Genomic DNA, 13,381 nt, shown 5'->3' with positions numbered 1-13,381 from the left:
AAAATTTGACTTAGATCATCTGCAGACCATGCTGGCAAAAAGCTATGGATTTTGTGTTGATATATGAAACAGTTCTCGTCTAACGCATCAACAAATTTGCTGAAATGATGCCAAACTGTGTATGAGGCTGTGGTCAAAAGTGATAAACCATCCATTAACTATCAATAATGAAATTTTTAAAAATGCTAATAACTTTTGAGGAAATAAGCTTATTGTAATGAAACTTGTCTCAATATATTCATTGGGTAATGCCGAGAACATAGATACCAATTTTGCCATAGTCAGATGACCTTACTGTCCGTTATTTTGATTTATGTTAAAATCCTACTTTTTCGAACTCCTCCTAGACTATTTGTCCAATTTTCACAAAATTTGACTCAGATCATCTTTATACCATGCTGGCAAAAAGCTATGGATTTCGTGTTGATATACAAAACAGTTATCGTTCAATGCATCAACGAAATAGCTGGAATGATGCCAAGCTGCATATGAGGCTGTATCTCTGCAAAGCTTTGACATATTGATACCAAACTTTGCATGTGCCATTGTCACCACACACTGACCACGCCACATCAATTTGGCAACAGCACCACCTATTAGTCAAACGTGATAAACCATCTATGATGCCAATGATGCCAAACTGCGTATGAGGCTGTATCTCTGCAAAGCTTTGACATATTGACACCAAACCTACTTTTTCGAATTCTTCTTACACTTTTTGTATGATTTTTACCTAATTTGAGTGAGATCATCTTCAGACTGTGCTGACAAAAAGTTATGGATTTCATGTCGATAGACAAAACTGTTTTCATACAGTGAGTCAAAGGTTTACATACACCTTGCAGAATCTGCAAAATGTTAATTATTTTACCAAAATAGGAAGGATAATACTGACCTGAATAAGATATTTCACATAAAAAAACTATTATAAAAAAATTAAATAATAGTCGAATTTATATAAGTTTACATACACTTGATTCTTAATACCTGAATGTTACCTGAATGATCCGCAGCTGCTTTTTTTAGTGATAGTTATTCATGAGTCCCTTGTTTTTCAAAAAATCCTTCAGGTCCCACAAATTCTTTGGTTTTTTAGCATTTTTGTATGGTTTTGAGATCCATCTTTTCACACTGAGGACGTATCTTCTGTAGCTTCTGAAGGGCAGTACTAAATTAAAAGATATTTAGGCAAAATAAGACAAATTTACACACCTTCATCCTGTTCAAAAGTTTACACCCCTGGCTTTGATGCATCGTTTTTCTTTCTGGAGCCTCGGTAAGTGTTTGAACCTTCTGTAATAGCTGCATATGAGTGCCTCAGTTGTCCTCAGTGTGAAAAGATGGATCTCAAAATCACACAGTCATTTTTGGAAAGGGGTCAAATACACAAAAATGCTGAAAAACCAAAGAATTTGTGGGACCTGAAGAATTTGAAGAACAGCGCGCGGTTTAACTGTTCAGGACAAACAAGGGACTCATGAACAACTATCACTAAACAAAAAAACAGCTGTGGATCATTCAGGTAACAACACATTATATTAAAAATATAAACTTTTGAACGGAATAATTTTTATAAATTCAACTATTTTCTCTTGTGGACTATAAATAAATGTCTTTTTATGTGAAATATCGTATTCAGGTCAGTGCTAAATAAAAATAACATGCATTTTGTATGATTTCTCTTGTTTTGGTAAAATAATTAACATTTTGCAGATTCTGCAAGGTGTATGTTTACTTTGACTTCAACTGTATATTTACACTATTTTACTTTAGTTTTCATATTGAATGTGATTCCAGGTAGTCATTTAACTAACAACAGCTATTTACAAGGAAAGTTGACAAAAGGTCTAAAACTACACATGGGATTGGATTTCTCAGAGGTCTGTCAAGTTGGATTCAGCCCAAAATCAGTAGAGTATTTGCTTTGAAATTTCACCGAGGCTGAGTGACACAAACACAGACGTGTAAACTAGTTTGGTCTGAACAGAGTTCATGAGAACAAGTGCAGGTGTTACTGATTACAGAGGAAATGAACAGCGACAGCACCTTGACGCAGGGAGGCATGGTGATGTTGAGGTTGCACAGGACGTGCTGCGTGTCCTCGTACTTGGTGGACTTGCGCAGAAAGGACAGGAACCCGGTGGCTTCCTTATTGGCGTCTCTCACCTGATGAGCCAGGGGAAATGGAGAGGGAGGGAGGAACAGATGGAGAGAGGAGAACAGAGGGGTGAAAACGAGGCGAAGGTTCAAATGAGAACAAAAGGGAGGGGGAGGATGAATAAAGGGAGTGAAAGAAGAGAAAGAGAGAGGTAGAAAAAGAGAAAGATTAAAGAGCGTTAGACAGAGCAGCTGCCCGGCTGTGACTCATACAGGTTGGCGGGAGGTGGGGAAGGGGATGGAGGCAGTCCATAGGCAGGCGAGAGACAGAGAGATTTACCTTCACTTTTACCTGGCCGTCTGTGAGATCAGACAGTAAGAGAGTGACCGTGAGAGAGAGAGAGAGAGACAGTGAGACAGACATACAGACAGGCAGGCAGATAGACTGGCAGGCAGGCTAGAAGGTGAAAGAGTTAAGGGCATGCTCACGAGACTAATACAACAGTTACGAGGTGAACCGCTACACCACAGAGGCAAAAATACAACACAGAGCAGCTCTTCTGAGGCTAAACCATCACAGAAAGAGGTGCGGAGTGGAAGCCACAATGACAGACACAGAAATGAATGGAGGGAGACAAGTGGAGAGAGAGAGAGAGAGAGAGAAGGACAGCACTGGGGGAAACCAGAGACACTGAAGACTAGGGCTGCACCAAATATTGACAAATTTTGTGATTGTGATTCTAACTGCATTTGATAAAGATTTAATATCTCACATTGCTGATTTATAGAACAAAAACAACAAAACAGCATAAAAGCACATTGAAACAGCAGCTCACAAAAACCAGGAGGCAATGACTTTTGTTTCCAAATCAAGTTTTTCCCACACTCTACAGACCTTTTTTTTTACCTCTTAACACAACACTTTACAATAAGGTGCATTTGTTAACATTAATTAATGTATTAACTAACATGAACGAACAATGAACAATACATTTATTACAATACAGTCGTTCATTGTTCATGTTAGTTCACGGTGCATTAACTAATGTTAACAAACACAGCTTATGAATTTATTAATACATTAGTAAATGCTGAAATTAACATTAAGATTAATAAACGCTGTAGAAGTATTGTTCATTCTTAGTTCATGTTAACTGATGTAGTTAACTAATGAACCTTATTGTAAAGTGTTAACAGTTTTTCACCATTTGAACATTATTATTATTATTAATAGTAGTAATCAACATTATTAAATAAATGAATATTTATTATTTTATAATTTTATTTTTAAAAACCACACCACTTGAACATTATTATTATTAATTTAATTTATTTTGTTATTAGAAAATATTTTCTGTACAATTTCTGTTGTAATCTCTCACTTTCATCTTGTCTGTTGTGACCCATCATTAGAATTTCAGAATAATTTGGCTAAATAATATGAATAAACGTGACAAATTTTGTCCATTTTACCACTTTTTGTCCACTTTTCACTCGTTTTTTTTTTCAAACATTGCACATGAACATTATTTTTATTTTATTATTATTATAACATTATAAAACATTTTCTGTAATATTTTTCACATTATTAGATTTTCATAATAACTTTTCACTTAAAACAAAAGCTTTTTTTACCACTTGAACATTATTGTTATTATTATTAGCAGTAGTATTATCAACAATTTAATATTTTAATAGTATTTATTAATAACTATTTTATTAATTATAAATGAATATTATCTAAAATCATAAAAATAATATTTTCTGTAATATTTCTGTTGTAATATCTCACTGTCATCTCCTTTCTTGTGACCCATCATTTTTTTTACTTTTTTAAACCACACCATTTGAACATTATTATTATTATAATTAATTTAATATTATAATATAAAAAAAATCTTTTTCTGAAAAAATTCAGTTGTAATCTCTCACTTTCATCTCGTCTCTTGTGACCCATCATTAGATTTTTAGAATAATTTGACTATAAACATGACAAATTTAGTCAATTTTACCACTTTTTGTCCACTTTTCATTCACACGTTATTTTTTTTTAAAACCACACCACTTGAACATTATTATTAATTTAATATTATATTTAAAAATTATTTTCTGTAATATTTCTCTTGTAATGTCACTTTCATCTCCTCTCTTGTGACCCATCTATGATTTTTTGAATAATTTAATTGAATAAACGTGACAAATTTAGTCCATTTTACCACTTTTTTCCACTTTTCACTTAAGCATTAATTTAAAAAAAACACACCACTTGAATATTATTATTAACATTATTAATTTAATATTATAATATTATAAAACATATTCTGTAATATTTTTACATTATTAGATTTTAATAACTTTTCACTTACACATCACTTTTAAACCACTTAAAACAATAGTTTTTTACCACTTGAACATTATTGCTATTATTATTATTAGTAGTATTAATTAACAATTTATTATGTGAATATTATTTATTAATAATTGTATTATTAAGTATAAATGAATATCAGTTTCTGTAATATTTGTGTTGTAATATCTCACTGTTACCTTCTTTCCTTCTATCCTGTGACCCATCATTAGATTTGTAAAATAATTTGACTAAATAATATGAATAAACAACAAATTGTCTCACTTCTTGTCCAATTTTTCATTCACATGCAATTATTAAAAAAACACCACTTGAACATTATTATTATTAATTTAATATAAGAATAGTATTTATTATTTTGTTTATAAAATAAAATAATATAATTTAAAAAACATTTTCAGCAATATTTCTACATAATTAGATTTTCATAATAACTTTTCACTCACACATCATTTTTTAACCACTTAACACAATAGTTTTTTTTACTAGAACATTATTATTATTAGTAGTAGTAGTAGAAGTAATATATATAACTAGATATTATAACTAGAACATAATAAAATGTATTATAAAATTGTAAAAAACAAACAAAAAAATTCTAAAATATTTCTGTTGTAATCTCTCACTTTCATCTTCTCTCTCGTGACCCATCATTAGATTTTAAGAATAATTGAAATAAATGCACAATTATTTTATTGAATACATGTGCAGCCCTACTAAAGATACTAGGGAGTACATAAAACTGACAAGATGATCAGACAAAGTGGTTAACAATGCTAACACACACTCACACACAAAAATGGCACTCCATGACACACAAATATGTATAGGTTGACTGAAAAAAGCAAATTATTGACACAGGAAAAGTTGGCATGACGTTCTCAGCCTATATTTCCTAAGATACACTCACAGACGGACAGAAATAAAAAAGGTAAAGACAGATAAACCGACCTTTACAGAGACAGGTAGCCGGTTGTCTCTGAAGGCCTGGAAACTGAAGCTACGCGGCTGCTGGGTAGCTTTCCTCACGGGCACCATGTTTCCGGAACATTCTAAGTGCAGCGGCATCCCCTCCATCACCTGTGGGTGGAAAGGGAAGGAGAAACACAAGGAGAGCAATGAGTCAGAATGAGTCAGAGACTTAGCATTGATGCAGTGAGTTTGTACACACACACAGCTGCAACATAAACCTGCATTTCATTATTTATGTCCTTTGCAAATGGTGAAAAAATGAGTCAAGCACCTGAACTATGGTTCAGTGTAAGAACAGATAGATATATAGATAGATAGATAGGTATGATTTGATTTGATGTTGGCTAACCTCAATGTCCCTGCTGCGGGCCACCTCGGAGAAGTTCTCGTGCAGCTCAAGGGTTTTGTCTATTTTGTCATCGGTCATGCAGTAACAGCGCAGACGGCCCTCTCTGGCATCGTTCATCTTAGCAAATACCACAAATTTGGCCATGTATGGAACTGACATCAACTCACGATACAGCAGGTTGGCGAAGGTCACGGCCTCTGCCGTTCGTGGACAGTCAGCAAGCCAGAACCTGCGGCGAAACAGAGGACAGACACACATACAATAGAGATGAGAAAATAGGGTCATTGGAGACAATGTTTACTTGTAAATGCGTATAAATATAATTGTGTAACTAATCTATGGACTGCAGTGTTGGCTACCATGAACCTGAGAGGTAAATTTAGCAAGAATGAATTGCAATAGTGATAGAATTGTTTCTGTGTTGTAGCAAACGCTTTATCATTTAATGAATTTATACTGCAATTATGATTAGAAAGTGAATACAAACACCGACATGAAACAAAAAAATAAAGCAAAAAACACCTCAATAAAATTTAGTGCCTATTTTTTAGGGTGGTAATTGCAGCAACATATGGAAGTCAGTTTCTGACGCTGACATTTTTTTTAAAAAGGCAATTGCGACTTTTTATTTTACAATTCTGACCTTACATCTCACAATTCTGATATAAACTCGCAATTGCAAGTTATGAATTGTCAGAATTGTGACAATTGTAAACTCACAATTCTGACCTTTTCCTTTTGCGTGATTTAAACTCGCAATTGCACTTGAAATTCTGAGAAATAAACTCACAATTCTGAAATAAACTTGCAATTCTGAGAAATAAAGTTGAAATTCTAGTCACATTTTTGAGAAATAAACTGACAGTTCTAAGAAATTAAGTTGCAATTCTGAGAGATAAACTTGCTATTCTATGAAATAAACTCAAATCTAAGAGATAAAGTCGCAATTCTGAGTAGTCACATTTCTGAGAAATAAACTTGCTATTCTGAAAAATAAACTCACAATCCTGAGAAATAGTCGCAATTCTGAGTAGTCACATTTCTGAGAAATAAACTTGCTATTCTGAAAAATAAACTCACAATCCTGAGAAATAGTCGCAATTCTGAGAAATAAAGTCACAATTCTGAGAAATAAAGTCAAATTTTTGAGAAATAAATGCAATTCTGAGAAATTAAGTTGGAATTCTGAGAAATAAACTTGCAATTCTGAGACATAAAGTTGTAATTCTGAGAAAAAAAGTTGCAATTTCCGAGAAATTAATATGGAATTCTGAAAAATAAACTCGCAATTCTGAGAAATAAACTTACAATTCTGAGGAAAAAAAAGACGCAATTCTGAGAAATAAAGTTGCAATTTTGAGAAATAAACTTGCTTTTCTGAGAAATAAAGTTGCAATTCTGAGAGAGTCACATTTCTGAGAAATGAAGTTGCAATTTTGAGAAATAAACTTGCAAATCTGAGAAATAAAGTTGCAATTCTGAGAAACAGTTACATTGCTGAGAAATTAAGTTGCAATTCTGAGTTTTGAAGTTGTAATTCTGAGAAAAAAAGTCGCAATTTCCGAGAAATTAATTTGGAATTCTGAAAAATAAACTCTGAAATATGAAAAATAAACTGAGAAATGAAGTAACAATTTTGAGAAATAAAGTTGCAATTCTGAGAAATAAAGTTGCAAATCTGAGAAATAAAGTTGCAATTCTGAGAAATAAAGTTGCAATTCTGAGAAATTACCTCAATTCTGAGAAATAAACTTACAATTCAGAAAATAAAGTCACAATTCTGAGAAACAGTTACATTGCTGTGAAATAAAGTTGCAATTCTGAGTAATAAATTCGCAATTCTGAGAAATAAATTCTCAATTCTGAGAAATAAACTCGCAATTCTAAGACTCATAATTCTTGGAAATAAAGTCAAAATTGCTATAAAACTGGACTTTATCTTACAATTCTGAGAAAAAAGTCAGAATTGCAAGGGAAGACTCAGAATTGTGAGATATGAACTCTGTGAGTGTAACGTGTTTTGGGTTTTGTTTTGGGGTTTTGTTTCATGTTCATGTTTTCATGTTTTTTATTTTGTATTTGTTTCATGCCGTTGTGTCTTGCTTCCCTTGCCCTCATGTATTCCTGTAATTGGTTCCCTAGTTCCACGTGTCCTGTTCTGATTGGTTGCTATGTCATGTTCCTTGTTTCTCATTGGTTGTTGGTGTCTTGTGACCTTTTCTGTCTAGTATAAATAGCCCTTGTGTTTGAATGGTTCCCTGTCGTGTATTGATGTTGTAACCTGCTGTTTGGTGAGTGTCTGTTTTCAAGTCAAGTCTTCGTCTGTTTTGGATCATGTCATTGTCTGGATTTCACACTTGTAAATAAACTGCACTTGGGTTCATCACTACATCTCGCCGTTTCAGTGGATCATTGTTACAGCAAGGAACAAGTCAGAATTGTGAGATACAAATTAGCATTTGTGAGAAAAAAAAATGAATTGTGAGTTTACATCTTGCAACTTTATAACTTGCAGTTGTGTGTTTATAGAAAAAAGTCGGAATTGCGAGATAAAAAAACTGCAATAACCTTTTTTAAATTTGTTATTCAGTGGCAGAAATTGGCTTCCATAGTAACAGCTTAGAAAACAAAAATAAAACAAACAAAAAGAAACAAAAGATCTGTGAATCTATATACAGTAATATTCATGGTGCAATGCAATTTCAGCACGTATAGCGACTAATTAAAACATTGCAGGTAGTTAGTAAACAAAATGCATATTTTTGTGCTGACAAAATACAATAGAGCAACTGTTCAGTAACTTCAACCCTGGGTGCTCTATTGTTGTGTGCTTTCGTGTCTCACCTTGCGGACACATTGGTGGTGAAGTTGGCACAGTTGTGGGAATACATGAGCTTGGTCGTGCCAGTGATGTCTTCCCACTGAGCGGGAGCAGTGCCACCTGCAGAAGGTTTATAGCTTTTTATAAAACCCTTTTTTTTTTCAACCAACACCATCTGGAATGAACTTGCTGAGTCTATCTTTATCCCAGTGTCCCTCTCCATGCAGGACACCAGTCTGTTTCAGCCTTTTCCAAGCAGCTTGGCAGGGCAGCTACATCAAATCTGGCCGAGGCTGAAAAAGACTGGCATTCAAGGCAATCTGCCTTTCTCCACAACATAAATTTCGGACAATGTGTTCTTTGAAATAGATCAGGAATGGACCGTACCAATAACACTGCAGAGGAGACGGAGGCTAGTAGTGTCTCCCTCGCCGGCGTCGCGTGGACTCTCCCTCCAGGATGGAGGCAAAGGGATACGCAGCCCAATTGGTCGGTGGAATTTGCGCCGACGAGGCTCCACTGTCACAACGGGACTGAATGTGGCCTGGTTTCCTAATTGCCGAGTCAGCAGCTCATCAGGGATTGGCTGGGCCTGGGTAGAGACCAGAGGAAGGAAAATAAAGTAAAAAAAAAATCATAAATCATTTAATGCTGAAATCATTTTCAGTCATTCTCCACTGAATTTATGCAGCAACCTTGAAACAATATTTTTTATTTATTTATTTTATTGTTTTTTTTTTTAAGTATCACTCATAATCATCTTATAAGTTCTGATTATGTGCAAATTCATTTTGAAATTCATTATTGTGTGCTGATATTGCTTCACTGTCATTCTCTACATCCTAAAATCTCACCTGTAGGCCAAGTCGGACTCTCTTAGTGACCGCCGTGTCTGGGAAAATGGCCTGGACCTGGGGTACCAGCTTACTTGCCAGCTGACCTCCCTCTGGACCTATAAGATCGCTCTCCTGCTGGATACGTGACACCACAGCGAAGTAGAGAGGGAAGTCTGTGGAGATGATACGGCGGATTCTTTTCTTCTCCAGCTCCTCCTGACTTTCCAGATCTGATGAAGGCACCCAGAGACAACAAGGTCATAAGGTCAGTGCTACAGAAATAATTGCTAAGTGATATGTAATTTGTCTGCTGGTACCTCCTGCTACGTAATTGAAAGAGAAAATAAAACTAATGCTTTTAAAAAAGGCTAATGGGAATTCCTCTCAGTGAAACTTAAGACTACCTTCATCCATTCCATTAAGGATGGTTTCCAAAACGTCATCGCCATAGCGGTTCCGATGCTCTTTCCATACAGATCCGTTCTCGCTTCGGAGAACCACTAGCTCCCGATCGCCTCGGCTCAAGGATGCGAAATGAGGGATCTCCACTATCACTGGCCTGATAGGGATGATGGGAAGGTGCAAAGACATTAGTTATTGTATTGTAACAAACTGTATAGTTCATTTGAGTTATAGGAGAAATTCAACTTGGCACAGTAGCACAATAGAAAGAAAAGAAGAATATTTAATATTACTAAGTGAGTAAAACAAAACAAAAATATAGCTGCAAGCAGCGATTACCGGGGTTCAATCGCTTTAAGGCATTTAAGTACATATGAAAAAAGGCATTACATATTATTTATCAAGCCTGTAATAACCTTAATCAATTATTTAAAAAAGCATTTTTGGCAAATTCAAAACAATTATGTGTTTTTAACATTTATCATTGTTACAGCACCAGCTGTGGTCTGATCACTCAAAAACTTTGCATGCTTGTTTAGAATTACCAGTTGCATTTGCTCACCAAGTTTTGTGAAGTTTTGAGTTTTCATTTAGGCTTTATAGGCTTTTGGGTACATTTGGACAGGCCCCTTTTCTAAACAAAGCAAAGTCTATTTTATAGGATATGATTGTTGTGTGTTTGTGTAAAAAAAATGTGCACTATACAGTACAATCATTTACGCCCTTGAAAAATGCAATTTTGCCCCCCACCCAGTGGCTGAGTTCTTTTAATTTTCTCATAGACCTTTAGGGCCGTGAGTGTAACAAGCCCATCAAGTTTCGTTCCGAACAAACTCTGTTAACTTTGTCTATAGGTGCTTAAAATAAATTGACTTATGCAGCCATTTTATTTGAGATATGCAAATGTCCTTATAGCCACTTGTGGCACTTTGGACCAAGACTGTGCACAATTTATGTGTGCGTAGTTATGACTATTTTTATGTTTCTCCCACTTATGGTGCCAACAAGCTCTGCAACTTTTTTCACGTGACCTTAGATTCAGCTTTTACAGACATGTTGTGACTTTGGTGACTGAGGCACGCGTTTAGTCTGGCATGGCCAAGGATTCCAACAACATAAGACACTTGAGCCTGCGATGACCGTTTTAGGATTTATGAACGATTTTGTACTTTTGATTGCTGTAGCGCCCCCGTCAGGCCGACTGGGGCGAGCCTTGGTGACGTTGTAGCCGATGTGAGTACTACCATCCCTTCAAGTTACAAGTCTCTACGACTTACAGTTTAGGTCCGCCCAATCAGTTTAATGTGAAGATTGTTGATCCGTAGCCATTCTAACAATTACAATAGGGTTTCAGCATTACACTATCTTCAGTCAAAATAAAATTAAGGTTTTGAGGAAAACATTCCATGATTTTTTCCATATAGTGGACTTCAATGGGAGCCAACAGGTTGAAGGTCCAAACTGCAGTTTCAATGTAGTTTTCAACTGCAGTTTTAATGAAGTTTTGAGTTTTTGTTTAGGCTTTAGAGGCTTTTGGTTATATTTGGACAGGCCCCTTTTCTAAACGACTCCGTTATAGCTTGCCAAAGGGTAAATTTCAACATTTTTGATATTTATTGATCCAGAGAGTTTGCAAAAAGTATTTATTTTTTATTTATTTTTTACATTTTCTCAATCCTTTAATGGTTTGATTGACAGCAGTGATTCTAGAGGCAAAGTTGTTTGGAATGAGGTCTATTGTACTATACGAATATTGTGTGTATGTGTGAAAAAATGCACAATATACAATCGTTTGTGCCCTTGAAATATGTTCATGTTGATAGGACAAATGTGTGTGTAGTTTTTTTCCCTTGTATAGTGCCAACAAGTGGCCAAGCTCTACAACTTTTTTCACATGACCTCAGATTCAGCTCTTACATACGCATTGTGAATTTGGCAAAGATATTTCATTCCGTTCAAAAGCTATAGTCATCTTAGTAAAGGCGGCCCTGCCCCTTTTAAATGTTTTAGTGTCCCTTTGCAACAGAGTCGAATATTAAACTTTTTTTTTTTGGTTCCGATCGGGGGAAAAACCTAGGGCTAGTTCGCAATAGTAGGTTTTTCAAAAACACAAAATACCTGAAAATCTTCTCATATGACTGACAAATCTAAGGCATGTGTTATGTCTGGCATGAGCCAAGGATTCCAAAGACATAAAACACTTGAGCCTGCGATGAACGTTTTAGGAGTTAAGAGCAATTTCATACTTTTGATTGCTGTAGCGCCCCCCATCAGGCCAACTGGGGTGAGCCTTGGTGGTGTTGTAGACAGTGTGACTACTATCATACCATCCAAGTAAAAAAGAAACTCAGAATTTTTTTTTTTTTTGCAGTGACAGTTATTAATTGAATCATTAAGGAGCCAAAATAGCAGAAGCAGAACCGTTAAAGCATATGCCATCCTCATTGTACACACACACTGACCCTTACCCCAGAAACTGCATACTGGAAGGCCCTAGAGAGATAATACGAGCTGCGAGTCCCTCTCCCTCCACGAGAGGAGGCGGGGTGGTGAGCTTCTGCGGTTTGACCAGACGGCAGGTAATGCGTGTGGGGGCGGCGCAGGTACGTGGCGGGATGATCACACGCAGACCATTATGCCTGCTACCACGCATGGACCCGCCTCTTGCATCCACCATGAAGCTGACCAGAAACCTGTCAAACAACCAGCCAGTGAGCAAACCAGATACAACGACTTTTCAAAACAGCCGGAAGCCCAGTATAAAGCTAAGAGCTCTTCAAAAGAACCTACTTTCTAGACATTTGATGACAGTGAAGACAGGTATAAAAATAAGCATTTATGACCAACAGATAAATACGGAGATAAAAGCGGTGAGAAGCCATTAGCACGGGTTGGTAACGTCCGGTTACTGGATTTGTTTAGGCTGAATGTGAAATATATGCACTGACCCAGTGTGGATGGGGCTGGCCACTGGGCTAACGTTGTCTGAGGTCTCTGTGGCTGGACTACTGGGGATTAGAGAGTCCTCGTCATACTCCTTTGGCAAAGGGACAGGTGTGTGCTGCAGACACACAGGAGTAGCACACATCACACAGACACAAAGACACACAAACAGAGATACAATGACAGCTTTATGAGACTAAAAGAGAGAAAGAGACAACTCTGTTTGGAAAACCAGGTCAAAGCAGCTGGTTAAGCTGTTTTGGAACAGGGATAACTAACTCCAGCTCCTTCCAGCTTTGCCAAGCTGGTCTACCGGTCTTAGGGCCCTATGCTTTCTGCAATGCGGAAAACGTAGACGGAAACGCAGAATTCAGTCATAAAAATGTAATTTACCATATAATGCTGAATTTCATGGATTTTGCTAAATTTTGGATGAGTAAAGCAAAAGTAGGTCAGTACACTTAACGTGGGTCTGTGAATATTAAGCTGCAAAAATACTACTTAAAAATTTATCCTGCATGTCTCTGGGTGAATGAATGGCGCAGATGCACGGTTTAGTTTAGTTTACTACACACATACTGAAGCGTGTCTCA

The 13,381-nt window shown here is 36.0% G+C and overlaps 1 protein-coding gene across 3 annotated transcripts in view; it reads right to left on the bottom strand.

Annotated features, from left to right (window-relative positions):
* The window catches only part of ank1b (ankyrin 1, erythrocytic b), a 109,060-nt gene that overhangs the window by 21,149 nt on the left and 74,530 nt on the right, over positions 1–13,381 (bottom strand). For all 3 annotated transcript variants that reach the window (XM_073824478.1, XM_073824479.1, XM_073824480.1), the window contains exons 26-34: positions 12,794–12,906; positions 12,314–12,538; positions 9,848–10,002; positions 9,462–9,673; positions 8,995–9,199; positions 8,631–8,727; positions 5,787–6,015; positions 5,417–5,545; positions 2,047–2,166 (exon numbers count right to left, since the gene is read on the bottom strand). In XM_073824478.1, the coding sequence (XP_073680579.1) occupies positions 2,047–2,166; positions 5,417–5,545; positions 5,787–6,015; positions 8,631–8,727; positions 8,995–9,199; positions 9,462–9,673; positions 9,848–10,002; positions 12,314–12,538; positions 12,794–12,906 (1,485 nt within the window). The remainder of the gene's footprint in view (positions 1–2,046; positions 2,167–5,416; positions 5,546–5,786; positions 6,016–8,630; positions 8,728–8,994; positions 9,200–9,461; positions 9,674–9,847; positions 10,003–12,313; positions 12,539–12,793; positions 12,907–13,381) is intronic.

The sequence above is a fragment of the Garra rufa genome, chromosome 19 (assembly GCF_049309525.1).
Source record: "Garra rufa chromosome 19, GarRuf1.0, whole genome shotgun sequence".
Taxonomy (NCBI): domain Eukaryota; kingdom Metazoa; phylum Chordata; class Actinopteri; order Cypriniformes; family Cyprinidae; genus Garra; species Garra rufa.
This window is presented reverse-complemented; position numbering and strand designations above follow the sequence as displayed.